Source organism: Hydractinia symbiolongicarpus, chromosome 13 (genome assembly GCF_029227915.1).
Source record: "Hydractinia symbiolongicarpus strain clone_291-10 chromosome 13, HSymV2.1, whole genome shotgun sequence".
In the NCBI taxonomy this organism is placed as follows: Eukaryota; Metazoa; Cnidaria; class Hydrozoa; order Anthoathecata; family Hydractiniidae; genus Hydractinia; species Hydractinia symbiolongicarpus.
In genome coordinates this window covers 6,518,971-6,535,407 of record NC_079887.1, presented here as the reverse complement: position 1 = coordinate 6,535,407, position 16,437 = coordinate 6,518,971, and the positions used below count along the sequence as shown (strand labels likewise).

Sequence of the window (16,437 nt, the reverse complement as noted above, 5' to 3'; positions counted from 1 at the left end):
AAAGCAGACTTAAGACGATGCGTGACGCTAGCCAAAAAGCCGACCCGCTGCAAAATGCTTACCATTGTCGCGTATTTGAAAAGTAACAGGAAAACTGACTTTGCTTTAATTGTGTACGAATGTAGGTATCCATAAAATTATTTTGTTCAGTCTCAAAATATGCTTTCCTATGCTTAAATTTTATGGTACCTCAGCCTATAAACCTTACGCTTATTATGAAAAGGGTTCAAGTAAAGAGATAAAAAAAATCAATAACAATTCACTACACTTGACAATGTATATGTTCTTATTGACACATAACTGAAACAAACTGAAAGGTATACATAGAAACATCATAAAAATCTCACAAAAGGTAACAAACAAAAAGTGTTTAATTATATTAAATAAAGAAGAAAAAGAAGATAAAAATTAATAAATATTTTTTTTTGTTATATCACTATGCAGCAAGGGCTTGAAGCTTTTGTTTTAATTTTTCTTCACTGGCACCAACCAACTCATCAACTTCTTTTCCATTCTTGATAAATTTAAATGTTGGCATTGCACTTATTTTGAAGGCTTCAGCAGTTTCGCTATTATCATCCACATCAATTTTAATAAACTTGATAGAAGGGAAGTCAGCTTGCATTGCCTACAAAATGTTTTTCAACAAATGAGTCTTAGCGATATGCATGTACAGGGATATAAAAAAAAGACAAGGCAAAACATGAGATATTACTGAATCCCAGATCTTTGAAGGTGCAATTACCTAAGTGGATAAATTTTGGTGAGTATTTAATTTGGCGAATGACCAAAATGGAACATTTGGAGGGATTTATTTTGGTGAATGATACATTTACAGATAAAATTTAGCGAGGATTTAATTTGGTGAACGGTACATTATGTTAAATTTGGCAAGTATTTAATTTGGCAAATAGTGAGTTATCAAAATTTGGCAGGTATTTAATTTGGCGAATTTTGCCCAAATTCGCCAAATTTAATTCTCGTCAAAATTTATCCACTTAAGGTATTTCATGTTAAAGTGATCTGGTAGGCTAACAGTCAAAAGTTCCCTCACTTAATTTTATTGCTGTCATCACAAAATTCTCTGAACCAGCCTTATTTTTCTAAACATTTATTATTGATTATTATTATTGTTATTATTATTATTGTCTATTGTGCATGCACAGGTAAGTCACCCAGGCAATTTAATTGCTGAGGCGCATACTCTATGAAAATTCACCTTAAGTAAAATCATAAAAATCTGTTGCCCTAAGCAATAAACTGAGACCTCATTCCCAAGGTTATGCAATCTCAGGCAACGAGGTGAAAGAGTTCAGACTTATTTCTATCATACTCTATTTTTTTTTTAAATTTGACAGAAAAATATCATGAACACATCAGCTTCTAATACTCAAGTTGCCACAAGAAATGTCAATTTGACAGTTTTTCTCAAACCCACCCCAACCACCCATGTGTGATAACTGCAAAACATGCAAGTATTTGCTCTTGTAACCAGTCTCTTACATTGGTGGCCTGTCCAGCTTGCTGAAATATACAAAACTAGGGTTAAAGTTGTTTTTATTGGACAAAACTTTTGTATGACAAAGTACAACCAGGTAAGAGCCAACATCCAGGATACCCAGGTCAAAGGCCAAAATCAGAGCGTAAAATTTATTGATGTAGCCATTATTTTTGAGACTTTGATGATACATGGTTACCTTAACCAGGGATTACACACATTTAAATTTTGTTTCAATTAGTTAGGCAAATTTTTTGCAGAATTATCTATTCATTTATCATTATAAGGCACTAGTAAATCATTAACTTTCATAAACTTATTTCATATTTAAAAGCTTATGGTGAATCACATCATATTCTGACGAAGGGAACAGGGTGTCAGCTTAGAAGATGGACAAATATTATGCTTTTTGTTGAATAGCACTTTTTAAGCTTCAGGGAAGGGGCTTGTGCTGTAAAAAAGGGTTGCCACGATAAAACATGTACATACACATGGCAATAATTTCTCAGTCTCCTGGAAAAGACTACGAAAAACGGAACGGTTACTGCAGAGCTCTACTGCATCGGGCCGTACTACACAGTTACTTTTTTCTTTCTTTTACCTATTTCAATGGCTCTTACTACAGTATCTTTGTTGTTTAGATTTATTCATATGTCTGTTTCTGGTTATGTGCACATCTAAAGTGGTCCTCAAAAAATACAAAATTTAGAATGGAGATAAAATTTGCAACTAAAACAAGGAAACATAAACCGTTCTTAAAAGGCAAATTGCAGTGGAGAAACCATCAAATTGAAGTTTGTCGTGGCAATTTGAGTCCATTAAACTAATATATCCAATCCAATTGCTTACCTCAAATTTTGGACCTATCATTCTGCATGGGGGACACCAAGATGCTGTAAAATCGACAGCAACCAATACGTTGTCCTTCACCACGTCATCAAACTGCTTCTTAGTTTTAACATATAAATCAGCCATATTTCAATATTATTTGAGCTCTGCTTTCTTAAAAATTCTTCTGAAGTCTTTCAATGTCGTTTTATCAAATCGAAATTGGTATTTATAGCGGTGCAAGTTGGGTGACGGGGCAAAAGAATGTTCGAGCCAAATAAAAACGTGACACAGCAATTTTTAATACCCTGGCCTCACGTACATAACAAAAAAGCGCACTGTTGTGATGATACTGCTAAACCAACTTATGCTTCCGCGCCGCTGCCGTAAATTCTGACATAAAAATAGGAAAAATAAAAAAAAATCTTATGCCATGTGGTCTTCTTGATAATATAAGAATTTATTATTACGAATACATCTACGTTTTTTTCCATAGCTCTGTTTTTAAAGCAAGTTTGCGCCTCAGTCAAAAATTTTGATTTTTATCGCGCGCGCAAGTACCATAAACGCCCATGATGAGAGATAATTTATGAAAACTTGTTCTAGAATGATTAGAAATAATTATGATGCCCTTATGATGGCTCACTTTTCCTTCCTAATAAAGCACCTAAAGAAAAATTGCGCACGTGTTAGCCAGGCATACTTCCTGCGAAAAATATAAAAATGCATACAGATCATCATGGATGTAAAATTGCGGACCAGATTTTTAATTTAGTTGTTAAGAGAAAGTTTGGAGCCATGTAGAAAAGCGTTAAGTGCAGAAGAGAATTGTAAGCCTACAGAAGAAAACTATTTGGATCGTAAAAGAGAAGTGTTATTAAATTGGAAGATAAGTGAGCCATAGGGGCTATCGTGGAAGGTGTATGCGGCTCCTTCGTCTGGTTTGCACAAGGCGCTTTTGATTCCGCCCCCACCCCTCCCCCCCTGCCGTTCATTGTCACAACACACAGTTCTGGGTTTTAGCACACATGCGAACACATTGCAAACAAGACGGCAGAAGAATACGACGATAATTTAAGTTTCTTGTCTGTCGCAATCTTGACAACGATTGCAGGGGCCTTAGGAATAGTATTTTATCTCATATTTTATAAAAGTAAAATCCAAGTTAATGATGCAAATGAACCAGTACCCAAAAATTCTTTTGCAAATGACAAATCAACTAACAAACCTCAAAAAACAACAGATAGATAGATAGATAGATGTGCATATTTTACATGGCTAGCCTCACAAATATCGAGGGATATACCCTGCCTATTATTTCCAGGAGGGGCCATGGCGTAGATGGAGAGTCCTAGAGTATTTAATGCTCATTTTGAGCTACGCAGACCCAATTAGAGCCCGCGCTCTACTAGACAACTCCCGGCAACATCCAACGGCCCACACAGTGTGCCATCTTCCCAATTTCCCTCACTTGGCTTGGGTTAACCCGGGGCTATGGTAACATTCACTCGCCCATGTTGAATCGCCGTCAAGAGGAATCGAACCCCGGTCTCCCGCACAGAGTACGAGAGCTATAACCACTAATATACGGCGCCATGCAACTAAACCCTAACCCTAACAGCAACTAAATCTTTTCAGAAAAAGAAACCAAGCAACAAAGACAGTAGTGGCGTATCTCATCCATTGCTCCTTGCCTCATTAAAAGGACATACAGGAACTGTATTAAAGATTGGTTTTAGCAGTAATATGGAAAGTTTATGGCATCATGTGCTGAAGGTAAAAAAAAAAATCTCAGTCAGGGAGGGAAAAACATGACTGCAATAAAATCAAATTCTACTTTCTACAAGATAGTTTTAATATGACTGCTATTTTGGTACAGTTAAAGCCCAGAGCTTTATTTTAGCAGTCACATTCATGACAGATCACTAACAAATTAGACGATGGGCGAGCTTTCGCGACTTTTAAAGGAGAATATTAAGCCGTCTAGCTAGCTATATATTTTTATTGTGAAATATATTTTGAAAGCTGTATGTTTCCTTTAAAATAATAATTTTTTTTAAAAAAACTAATTTACCCCCATTTTCTGGCATACGCGGCTCCTTCGTCTGGTTTGCACAAGGCGCTTTTGATTCCGCCCCCCCCCCCCCCCCACCCCCCTGCCGTTCATTGTCACAACACACAGTTCTGGGTTTTAGCACACATGCGAACACATTGCAAACAAGATGGCAGAAGAATACGACGATAATTTAAGTTTCTTGTCTGTCGCAATCTTGACAACGATTGCAGGGGCCTTAGGAATAGTATTTTATCTCATATTTTATAAAAGTAAAATCCAAATTAATGATGCAAATGAACCAGTACCCAAAAATTCTTTTGCAAATGACGAATCAACTAACAAACCCTCAAAAACAACAGCAACTAAATCTTTTCAGAAAAAGAAACCAAGCAACAAAGACAGTAGTGGCGTATCTCATCCATTGCTCGTTGCCTCATTAAAAGGACATACAGGAACTGTATTAAAGATTGATTTTAGCAGTAATGGAAAGTTTATGGCATCATGTGCTGAAGGTAAAAAAAAATTCTCAGTCAGGGAGGGAAAAAAATGACTCCAAGAACCAATAAAATTAAATTCTACTTTCTACAAGATAGTTTTAATATGACTGCTATTTTGGTACATTTAAAAGCCCAGAGCTTTATTTTAGCAATCACATTCATTACAGATCACTAACAAATGAGACGATGGGCAAGCTTTGGCGACTTTTAAAGGACATTATTAAGCCCTCTAGCTAGCTATATATTTTTATTGTGAAATATTTTGAAAGCTGTATGTTTCCTTTAAAATAATAATTCTTTTTAAAAAATTTAATTTACCCCAATTTTCTGGCATACGAATTGATAATGGTAGTCGCCATAACATAATCAAAAGAACTTTTACAATATGGAGTTCTGTGACACAACTTATGTTCAAGTTAATACACCTTTACAGTAATTCGGGAAAACTAACACTCCATCGCAGCTTATTTTGCAATCAGAGGAGGTAAACATTCCACTTTTATAAGAGTTTATTAAGGAGAAAACACGTTTTTTCATGATAACTTTTCTTGCTGCGTTTTGTTTTTAATGAAAAGTACACATAAGTTGTATCTTATTATTATTAACGTTTCCTGAAAATTTAAAAGACATTGATACAACGGAAGTTAAATAACTGGAGAAAACACAGTTTCGTCTCTAAGAAACTCTCATAAAAACACAATTTTTACCTCCTTTTTGCCGATATTGTAGAACGATGGAGAGCCGTTGGAACGCATGTACAATTGAATTATCGTAAAGGTGTATACTTTGCACTCTCAATCTTATACAATATTTGTATACTAGTCATTGGCCCGTGGAAAAAACTACCGGGTTGCCCCTCCTTTACATATTACATTTCGTGTTTCCGTAACAGGCACGGTAACCCTTTTGAACACACAGACAAAATGCGGCTATTATAATAGAGACTAGTTGTTAGCCCATGGAAAGATCCACGGGTTAGCCCGTCCTTTATATATTAAATTTCGTGCTTCCGTTACGGGAGGCAGCTATTACCAAAAGGAATTCTTTATTTATCACAGAGGCATGTGTGCTCTTCTTCTTTTTTAAAATTAATTAAATAGATTATTCTTTTTAAATTTGAATATTTAATCTACAACAGTGTGCATTTTTTCAAACTTGTAACCTGCAAGATTATAAAGTAAAAATTGATGGTTTAAAAAATTTACCATCTCTTACGCATGTGCTCAGTGACGACATGAATTTTGTAGGAAAAGACATCAAATTTTTTTTTTAGATTTTAACTTGAGTTTAAGAAAAGAACTTCACTTTGAAGAAAATCCTGTTTTTCTAATAGAATGCTTAATTCTCCTGATAACACCTAACTTACCTGTTTTCCGGAATTAGGGGTCATTTGTTATTTTTTATGAGTAAATCAAAATCATGCCCCTAATGCTAATTTTGTAATCAAGGTGTGGAATTGTTTTATCCATCGTCAGATCACAAATCATTTATCAAGGTTTAGAATTCAGCCTAAAATTGGGAAATATGAAAAGACTTTTCATGATAAAAAAATCAGATTTTTGGCATGGTACAATACACTTGGTTTGTAAGCATAATGTATTTTGAGCACAGCCACTATATGCTTTTCCTCATTTAGCCTCATTTTAGGTCATTCATAGTTAATCTTTAATTGATCGTCAATTGTGGTGCCGTAGATTGGTGGTTATAGCACTCGTACTCTGTGCCTCTCGACGACGATTTAACATGGGCGAGTAAATGTTACCATAGCCTCGTGTTAATCGAAGCCATGTGAGGGAAATGGGGAGATGGCACACTGTGTGGGCCATTATGTTGCCAGGAGTTGTCTAGTAAAGCGTGGGCCCTAATTGGGTCTGTGTAGCTCAAAATGAGCATTAAATACCTTAGGACTCTCCATCTAAGCCATGGCCCCTCTTGGGAACAATAAACAGGGTATATCTCTCGATATTTGTGAGGCTAGCTATGTAAAATATGGACATCTATTTATCTATCTAATTGCCATATCTAAATTTTAAACAAAAATCCTGCATTTCAGTTGATTTTCTAAGAAAAAAACATTTTTGTGTGTATACCTTCATCTTCTACTAAGGAAAGAATACTCAGGCATAAATGTCCTGAGGGCCTCCCTTTGCACACCATAACCTGCATGATGAGTGATTGCAACCGCACCCCATAGAGATTTCTACAGCGTGCTTTATGGCGTGCGATAAATCGTACGCTCCAAGCTTCTATAATTTTAAAAGCGAAGTGACCTTAAAATATAAAATTAAAAAAAATGACAATGTTAAATACCAAAATTCTTTTGCCAGAGTTTGCTGTTTTGATGTTGACAACAAACATGGTATAAGCTCCATTTATGTTCACAGCCGGAAATTTCAATCCATATGATAATGTTGTATATGGAGACATTAATTAAAATTTGTAACTACTTGTGGAACAAATATCAGCTTATGATGACAACGATGATGAAAATCACTTTAATATATAACAATATAATTGTCAAAATATTTTTGAGTTATATTATTTTTTCCAAAAAACAACCATGCCAGTGCTTTAATAATGTTTTTAAACCTGATTACCATTAGATTGTTTTATTTTTTAAAAATCCTAGCGATCATACTTTCCTAACAGACGTGATGATCACGCACCCCTGTGGTGATAAGTAAATTTTTAAAACACTTGAATTTAAAAGTATTGAAGAAGAAAAAAATGTTTGAAAGTATTAGATTTCGATGCCACAAACAATTGCATTTAATTGAATAAATTTATTTTAACCACCATTGGTTATAAACCTGTTTTAATGTAGTTGGAGCGTAGATAAGTGCAAAAATAAAATCTTTTTTTCACTAAAAGCTTTTAATGTTCAGGCATTGTTGTTGGAGCATGCTCTAGAAAAAAATAATTTCTTTTTTTCATTGTTTTTGGCTTATTTTTTGCGTGTATGATACTTCCCATGTGCCATTGTGATTTTTGTTTTGCCATAAGCTGATTGTAATGCTCGGAATTTTTTGCCTTTGAACATTTTTGTTAATTTGAAGGGCTGAGGTGTGTAATGTCAAGAGCGTGCGCATAAAGAAACATTGTGCATATGCGAAACCATGACACTATTTTTTTAACAAACCTTGGTATAACTTTTTCGTCGTCTTGTTCATTATCCAAATTTATTGTGTTGGATGTAACTAAAAACTATAAAAGAATAACAGGATGAGGTAAAAAGTTTATCAGATATAATTTAATGCATTAAAGCACATTGTGGGGATATCGAGCTAAGCTATATATTTTTTGAAAATAATCAAATAAATGTTGCATCCCACATTTGTAGTTAATCATAAAAATGACAATGAACGAAAGATTACCTTGAATGGCCTTATGTTTATGGTATATGTGATATTATTAATTCATCCTGATTTTTTTGCGTGATACTCCAAGTTCAATCATTTTTTTTAATTCTAAAGTTTTCCCTTTTTATATCAGCCCAAACTTTAGATTTTTACTGTGCTGATGTTATAATTAAACTGATCGTAGCTGGATATTTTTGGCACATACTCTGCAGGACATATAGAATATATACTTTAATGTTTCTTAGTCTATGTTAAAAAGAAGGTATTTTTGCACATGACCTGTCTTATTGATGTTTAGATCGCACAGCTAGGTTGTGGAATGTTAAAGATTTTGTCTTAAAAGATCACAAGTGAGTATGTACATTGTTGGTAGGGTATCAATAATAAAAAAAAGTACCTATGCAATAAATCACGCGTCCAAAGCTTAATAATTATGCTTGCACAAGCGATTTCGAAATATAAAAATTCAGAAATTTGTCGAAAATGTGAAGTAATAAAATAGGACAAGCAAACGAGTGTCCTTTTTGCAAAAAAATTTATCTTAATCAATTTATCTTTATAATTGATAAAGTTTTAAAGCACATCCCTTATCAGGTGTAAAATTCAAAATTTAAATAACAGATGCCTAAACGTATTTTTCATGGGCTTTTTCTAGTAGTTATTTTAGTAATATTTTTATGATCCATCTTTAGCATTGTAGTTCTGAGTCTCTGTAACAGGCAAAGTGGATATGTTCATTTTCCTTTGATCTTACCGAAATTTTCTTTGAAGTAACCGAAAAATGCATGTCTAATATGTTTAATTTTTTGACGTTACGGCGCAACGTTAATAACACTACTTTTACGTCAATATCCTATATTAAATTAATGAAGCCGTTACAGTGCACTTAAAACTTTAAGGCCAAATAACTTGGAAACGAGGTGGTGACGTCAACGATTTTTCACCGTGTGGGTAACAAGGGACCACCTGGGACCAATTTGGATAAGTTTCCCAAACCTGAGACCCTGAATCCTTTCGGAATGGACGGGTTGATGACGTTATGACAAAACCTTCAAGCCCCAATATCTCTGCAACCGTTTGTCAAAAGTTCATGCTCCTACACATTTTCTTAATCAGCATTTCAAGATCTATCTTTTTTTGGAACTTTTGGTAGGGACTTTGCTGTCTTCAGCAAAATTTTAAGGGTTTGTCAAAAACATACGATACTATACATTATTTTGATCAACGTTTCAACCTCTACACCTTACAGACAACGAATGACTATATTTCACCAATTTTCTTTTTGTATATGCACTGTTAACGTCAGCAAAAAATCTAAAGCAACCTATTTTTCCATTGTTCTTCAACCATAGTGGATTTTTCCATGTGCTTTATCGACTAGTATTAAATATTATCATTACCAATGTTCAACTTTCCATCATTTATGTAATTTGCATTTACATATTGTTTTTCTGTATGAAAATTCCTAGAACTTGCACAACAGTTGGTGTCCATTCCAAAACAGTTCTAAATGAATTTTTTATGAATTTGTTATTATTTCTTTTCTTTCAAATTTATCTTCTAAGATCCCACGTGCGCAGCTTTACACACAAAATTATTAAGGTGTGTGATTGCTAATCTCAAGAAATGGCCCGATATGCAATTGTAAACGGTTTACATAGCCAAATTTTTTTGTTTCATAACGAAAACATTGAAATATGTTCTTCCGTATCAATATAATGACACTTTCTTCTTAGATATTCAAGAGTGAATGTGGAATTCGACCACGCAACATCTATATCATTTAGTCCGGACTCAAGGTCAGTCCAGCATTTTTTTTTAACTTTTGGACTAATACATATTAGTAATTCTCTTCATCACTTGTAAGATTAGGATTTGTGAAAATTATTATATATAAAATTAATAAAAATAATTCACAAGCACAGACTTTTGTCACCAAAAAATCATGATATTTTTGACATAAACTTTCACAAATAAAGAAATATAAAAATATTCCCAGGTTTTGCAAGTGGGAAAAGATGTATGACATCAAGATTTGTAATAAATATTTGTCAATGCAATTATATGTCATGACGGAAAAGAAAATTTTAAAATACCTTAACTTGCTAACTGGTTATGCTGCTATTTGGGGGGGGGGAAAGGGGGCAAAATAAATTAAAATAAAAAAAAAACTATTATAGCTAAGTGGATGTCGTTAAATTCAAATTTTTGAATAAGGGCTTAACTATACCACCACAATTGCAATAATTTGTTCAACATGTGCATTTTAAGTTGATTCTCAAGATTGTGTTGTGACATTTATTTCAGAGCTTTTATTGTCTCACTTGGTCTTCTTAAAACCATAAGAGTATACAAAATAAATAAAAAGAAAGATGAAGGAAATTCTTCCATTGCAGTCAGACAAGAATTTGACTTTCCTTCGCAACATAAAGGAGACATACTCAATGCTGAAATATCATCTACTGGGAAATTTATTATGTCAGCTGATAAAGATACTCAGATCATTATTTGGTCATTAAAAGGTGATCTTGATACTTAAGTCTTTTTTTTATGCATGATTTTGTCTTTGCCCTATTTAGAGGATGTGTTTCTGCTGTCGTTGAGGTTATATTAATTAGATGTGCAAACAGTTTTTGTGAAAATGTGAGATGAAACGATAATAAACATCAAATTAGAAAATATTTTTGGTAGTACTATTCTAAAGTTACCAATATTAAGTCATACCTCTCTATAAGCCCCACCATCAAATCACATGTGAAAAATAATGCCAGGGAGGGAGTTTACCAAGTATTGATAGTAAGGACTAGCTACTGATTTAGTTTAATGTGATCAATGATTTTGCGTGCTATCTTACATGAATGTATAGTGTTTCAAGGATGTTTTTACTTCTCTGTGAAATAAATAATAATAAAAAAATAATGTACATAGTCATCATTTTTATTTTTGTAGGTGATGTTTTGGAAAAAATTGATACTTTACTTGTATACAATAGCTTAGTATCAATATCTCCTTGTGGCAATCTTGTGGCTGCTTGCGGTTAGTTTGTTTATGTGTTATTCTTTGTCTACTTTATTCACCTCATAATATATAACTTTTTGTTAGTACAAGTGCTAATTTCCCCACTTTGTTTGATAACGATTGTGACTATTTTGGTGCAGGGTTTACATCAGATGTCAAGATATGGAATGTTGGTTTCAACAAGAGTAATGGTGAATTTCAACAGGTCTGTTTTGAAATCTTATTCTGTGTAATTGGGTTTGGCTTTTTTCTTGATGTTTCTTATTGTGTTTTATGTTTTCAGTTCAGTTTTCATGGAATGTACAGAGGTCCACTTTTCGTTTACTAAGATTACTATATATAGGAAAAGTAATTTTCTGAGAAAAAAAAGGTGAATATTGCAAAGGTTTTCGCTAAATATTTGCGTGTGTCTGCATACATGTGTGTGTTTGTTTGAGCTCTGTTAAATAAACTAAACAAATTTCTCCTTTAACTTTAAACAGTTGAGATATTAACGCTTTTCTGATAAAATATTCATTACAAACTTCAATGTATATACGAATTGTGTGAATTTTACAGGAACACACGCATTTTTGATTCTCCAACAAATTTAACTTTTATGGACAACGCTATAAAATGGTATCTGAAAATAGGTACAAAGGCATCGATGCAAAGTTTTTATTGATGATAGGTTTGTCCGTATGGATAAAGAAGCTGTCCTTTATTTCTAAATCCAAATATGCTGTCATCGATTTGTAAATATATCGGAATTTGGTTTAAAATTTGTACCTTCTTAAGAATGGCCGTCAACGGCCAAAACGTCGTTACAAATACTTATATAAAGTGTTTTTTTTCCTTTATTTAATTCATTATAAGTCAGTGAAGTATTAAAAGCTTCTTTTAATGTCATGGTTTTCCTTCTGCATGTAAAACTATGAAAATCGCTGACCCTTTCGAAGTAGAAAGTTGCTTTTCTTATTTGCAAAAATAACAGAACACTTCTGTCCTGGGAACGTTTTAACAAAGAAAACTTCTGTCCTGGGAACTGTTTTAACAAAGAAAACTTCTGTCCTGGGAACTGTTTTAACAAAGAAAACTTTTGTCCTGGGAAACGTTTTAACAAAAAAAACTGCTGTCCTGGGAACTGTTTTAACAAAGAAAACTTCTGTCCTGGGAACTTTTTTAACAAAGAAAACTTCTGTCCTGGGAAACGTTTTAACAAAAAAAACTTCTGTCCTGGCAACTGTTTTAACAAAAAAAACTTCTGTCCTGGGTACTCAGGGTGGCCACAAGTCTTGGAATTTCTGGAAATCATGGGAAAGTCATGGAATTTTATTTGGTCTGGAAAAAGTCATGGAAAACAGGATTTTCATGAAAAAGTCATGGAACTTTTTTTCCTTGACAACCTAAGTTATTGACTGGCTAAATATTTTTGCAGTTTATATTTTGTAGCATAAATTTCAAGAAAACATAAACTGTTTTAACAAAAAAAACTTCTGTCCTGGGAACTGTTTTAACAAAGAAAACTTCTGTCCTGGGAAACGTTTTAACAAAGAAAACTTCTGTCCTGGGAACTGTTTTAACAAAGAACACTTCTGTCCTGGGAACTGTTTTAACAAAAAAGACTTCTGTCCTGGGAACCGTTTTAACAAAGAAAACTTCTGTCCTGGGAAACGTTTTAACAAAGAAAACTTCTGTCCTGGGAACTGTTTTAACAAAGAACACTTCTGTCCTGGGAACTGTTTTAACAAAGAACACTTCTGTCCTGGGAAACGTTTTAACAAAGAACACTTAACTTTAACAACATTTAGTTTAACTTATCGGAATTAATTTTCTCCAAAAACTAATTTTCTTGAGAAGTTTTAATAATAAAATTTAAATTTTGCGAGAACTAATTTTCTCGACGTTAGGAAATCCTAAATTTCATCATTTTTGAGAAAAAAAATTATTGAAATTGTGTTTCACGGTTTTTCAATGACTTTTATGTAGGATACATAAAATAAGACGGCTAGGGTTAAAACATATTTCCTGTAAGTTTCGTTTTATTCAGAAATAACTTATATTTCCTCATCTTGTAGGTATCCAAAGTGTTAGAACTAAAGGGCCACTCTGCTGGTGTTTTATCATTTTCTTTTACTAACGACTCAAAAAGGTAAGTTAACTTCACTATGTGTTATAAGACCTGCACAACACACATTCAGTTTTATTCCTGATAAGTTTACTGGCAGAAAAGTTACAGGGTGGCTCCTACCTGCCATTTCTTCAAATTCAGATGACTTAGGGCTAAAATTAAATTAAACTAGAATTCTAAAAATGCAGTATATATGAGCCACAATAATAGTAATTCTGTTTTTATCTTGTCAAATATAAATTGGTCTCTTCTCGATAAGGAATGAATTTACACCCTTTTGTTTTGTTAGGGTTGGTACTGTGTCAAAGGATGGAACATGGAAGATATGGGATATAGATGGTAAGACAAACTCCGGATAGCGTTTGCTTACACTTAATTCGATTTGACTTCTTCATTCTGTAGTCACGTTGTGCTTTTTTTTCCCCCAATACCACGTACAGGTCTAGTAGTAAATCAGTTTTAGCCTGATCAGGGAATATCGGCAAACAGGGAACATCAGTCACATTTTTTGTCTAAACAACTTAATTAATCCTAACTCAAGGTTATGACGCTATTAAATTTATTTATTTAAAACCATTTTTTTCAAATCAGGTGAAGTTTTCTCTTTAATCTGGAAAAATCAACACTAACATACAACACGTACTCCTTTTACATACCTCCTGTTTCTTAAGATTTCACTTGTTCTTTTTTTAGTAAATTACCTTAAAGGTCAAGATGCGTACCTTGTGAAAACTGGTTCGTATACTCCCCCTCCAGATGGCATGTCTACTCACATTGCACTGTCACATGATTACTTTACAGTAGCATTAGCGTTAGGCACGTCTATACAGCTATACAATGCTACCACGCAAGAACTAGGTGAAGAGTTGACGGATGTTCATCAAGGTAAGTGTTTATATTCCATGTTTTATATGACAGTATATTCTGCAACGTCTCTGCATTGCTCGCAACGTTAGCTTGCTTGTGCTGTGTTTACACTTGAGCAAATTTATTCAAATTCGTGAATCAAGTTACTATAATACTGCGCTTACACTTGAGCAAATTTATTCGAATACGTGAATCAAGTTCTATAGTACTGCGTTTACACTTGAGCAGATTTATTCGAATTCATGAATCAAGTTAATATAATAATGCGTTTACACTTCAGCAAATTTATTCGAATTTGTGAATCAAGTTGTATTAAGCCGGATAAAAAAAAATCAGCAAAATTGTGGGTCAGGAAAAAATAACTGTCACTTATAGCAAAAATTTGCTCACTTTTTGTCGCCTTTTTTACCGATAAATTATTACGTTGTTTTTTAATCAGGTTACTTTCGTTGAATCCGTATAAGTTTTCAAGTGTAAACGTAGTGTTAATCTTTTGTTTGTTTTCAACTTTTTTTTACCTAATATAACCTTGCAGCCTTCTTACGTAGGTAACATCACTGATCTTAAATGGCATTCAGAATCTAGACAACTAGTATCGGCCGGTGGAACAGACAGATCTATACGGGTTTGGCATAATCCTGTCGGTGTCCAGGCTAGTTTAAACGATTTAGAAGAAAAATTACCCAAGGCTAAATCAGAGTCCATGAAGGTAATGATACGCAATAGCTATGTGTAACCGTCGCAAAACGAGTTTGGGAGATAAGTCATCAAAAAAGAAAGGCTCGCCTCATGCATATTTTTTACCTAACATCTATCTAAAATTGTAGTCAGACTGTTCGCTTCTGGATTTAATAAAAATAAAATAAAGATTGCTTTGCTAAAAAGAATCATTGCGAGTTGTATAAAAAATACGTAATTATACTTATTAAGGATACAATATTTTAAAAACAAAAGGATGCTTGCATCGAATTAAAAGTGTAAATAAATGTTTACACTTTAAGTAAGTTGTACTTGGTCATAAACTTAATAAGAAAACCTTTGTGGTTTAACACTCGCCCCTAATACTCGCATGACTTAACTCGACACATTCCCCCAAGGCTAGCAGTCTGTAAATTAATTTTAAATTGAATTTGCGTCATGTAACTCGAGGGTTAAATTTCCATTAATCATAAAAGTGTAATTACATTGTAACCATTTTTTTTTCCAGGAGCGAATAAAACAACAAATAGAAGACTCAAAGTAAGTGTGTCCATTCCTAGTAGCTATCACATTTGTGATTCACTGTTGTGTTTCAGCCTCAGGCAAGTTCTAATAAGATATTAAATGGGACCAATTTCTTAAAGCTGGGACGTCATCACAAAGACTGTATAATCATTTGTATTTACAGTTGCTTTAACTTCAACTTTGCCTTTTCGGTTCAATTTTTTTTTAAATGAGAAAAAAATCAATTTTTCGCAAATTAAATTTCGCAAATTTCGTAAATAGCGACTTTAATTTTCGCGACGTTGACAAAAGCTTTGGGAAATACACGAAATGTGTTTTCTGAAGGTTAGAGAGTTAACCCACAAGTCAGTAGACAGTGGCAGTCATTTTTAGAAAAGTATCAATTAAAAGTACGTGCTGGTAAAAGAAGTCTGTTGAAATACAAGTCAGTAATTTTTTTAGTTGGTTGTCCAAAATTAAGTTTCCTTTCCCGAACTTTTTTCCCTCTTTGTGGGTTTTTTTGTTAAAGTATTTATTTTTGTAGTTTCATGCTTAAACGAAAGAAAATGTAATGCAAATTGCTTTTCTTTTTAGGAAATATTTGGCTTTGTTTCAACGATGACTGAAATAAAACCGAACGTATGTAATTAAATATGGAGAAAGAATTTTAAAAAATTATGTAATTTGTTTCAAATATATGAATGAATTATTAAATCTTATAAAAAGATCGATTTCTAATTGTGTAGTATTTTATGCCTGGGACAACGGATGTGAAACTAATCTTTGTCTTCCAATTTTGGCATTGTCCCCAAAAATGACTACTTTAAAGCCGCATTCCCATGTAAACTTTTTACCGAAGAGCTCACGAAGTAGTAACTGAGAATTTTATTTCGCTTTCCTGAAAGTTTCCTTTGCAAAATACTGCGTGCGCATTTTATCAGCTTGTAAGTTATCCAAGTTGAGGCTAAAAAACCGGCTGAATTAGAAAGTCTGGATGTTGG

The 16,437-nt window shown here is 33.5% G+C and overlaps 2 protein-coding genes across 3 annotated transcripts; one reads left to right on the top strand and one right to left on the bottom strand.

Annotated features, from left to right (window-relative positions):
• Positions 1 to 263: 263 nt before the first annotated feature.
• LOC130623383 (thioredoxin-like) lies at positions 264 to 2,613 on the bottom strand. The gene is made up of 2 exons (XM_057438860.1): positions 2,348 to 2,613; positions 264 to 628 (listed from the first exon to the last, which is right to left on the bottom strand). Exons 1-2 carry the CDS (start codon positions 2,471 to 2,473, stop codon positions 437 to 439), a joined length of 318 nt encoding a protein of 105 aa, XP_057294843.1. The 5' UTR covers positions 2,474 to 2,613; the 3' UTR covers positions 264 to 436.
• Positions 2,614 to 4,518: 1,905 nt separating this feature from the next.
• Positions 4,519 to 16,174, top strand: LOC130623766 (transducin beta-like protein 2). 2 transcript variants are annotated; one of them, XM_057439282.1, is made up of 13 exons: positions 4,519 to 4,894; positions 8,537 to 8,588; positions 9,975 to 10,037; positions 10,546 to 10,760; positions 11,188 to 11,274; positions 11,397 to 11,461; positions 13,314 to 13,387; positions 13,656 to 13,705; positions 14,060 to 14,251; positions 14,782 to 14,942; positions 15,441 to 15,472; positions 15,830 to 15,881; positions 16,031 to 16,174. In XM_057439282.1, the coding sequence occupies exons 1-12, from the start codon at positions 4,549 to 4,551 to the stop codon at positions 15,858 to 15,860; spliced, it is 1,368 nt and encodes a 455-aa protein (XP_057295265.1). In that variant the 5' UTR covers positions 4,519 to 4,548; the 3' UTR covers positions 15,861 to 15,881; positions 16,031 to 16,174. The 2 variants fall into 2 exon arrangements, with proteins under 2 accessions (XP_057295265.1, XP_057295266.1); XM_057439283.1 differs by lacking the exon at positions 15,830 to 15,881.
• The last annotated feature ends 263 nt before the right edge of the window (positions 16,175 to 16,437 follow it).

What these genes read in the sequence shown, in the direction of transcription:
- LOC130623766 (XM_057439282.1), top strand. Translation starts at nt 4,549, where the DNA reads ATGGCAGAAGAATACGACGATAATTTAAGTTTCTTGTCTGTCGCAATC. An exon ending in TCATTTAGTCCGGACTCAAG is followed by an intron (nt 10,038 to 10,545) that starts GTCAGTCCAGCA and finishes CATTTATTTCAG; the next exon opens with AGCTTTTATTGTCTCACTTG. An exon ending in GTTGACGGATGTTCATCAAG is followed by an intron (nt 14,252 to 14,781) that starts GTAAGTGTTTAT and finishes CTTCTTACGTAG; the next exon opens with GTAACATCACTGATCTTAAA.
- LOC130623383 (XM_057438860.1), bottom strand. Translation starts at nt 2,473, where the DNA reads ATGGCTGATTTATATGTTAAAACTAAGAAGCAGTTTGATGACGTGGTG. An exon ending in TGATAGGTCCAAAATTTGAG is followed by an intron (nt 629 to 2,347) that starts GTAAGCAATTGG and finishes AACATTTTGTAG; the next exon opens with GCAATGCAAGCTGACTTCCC.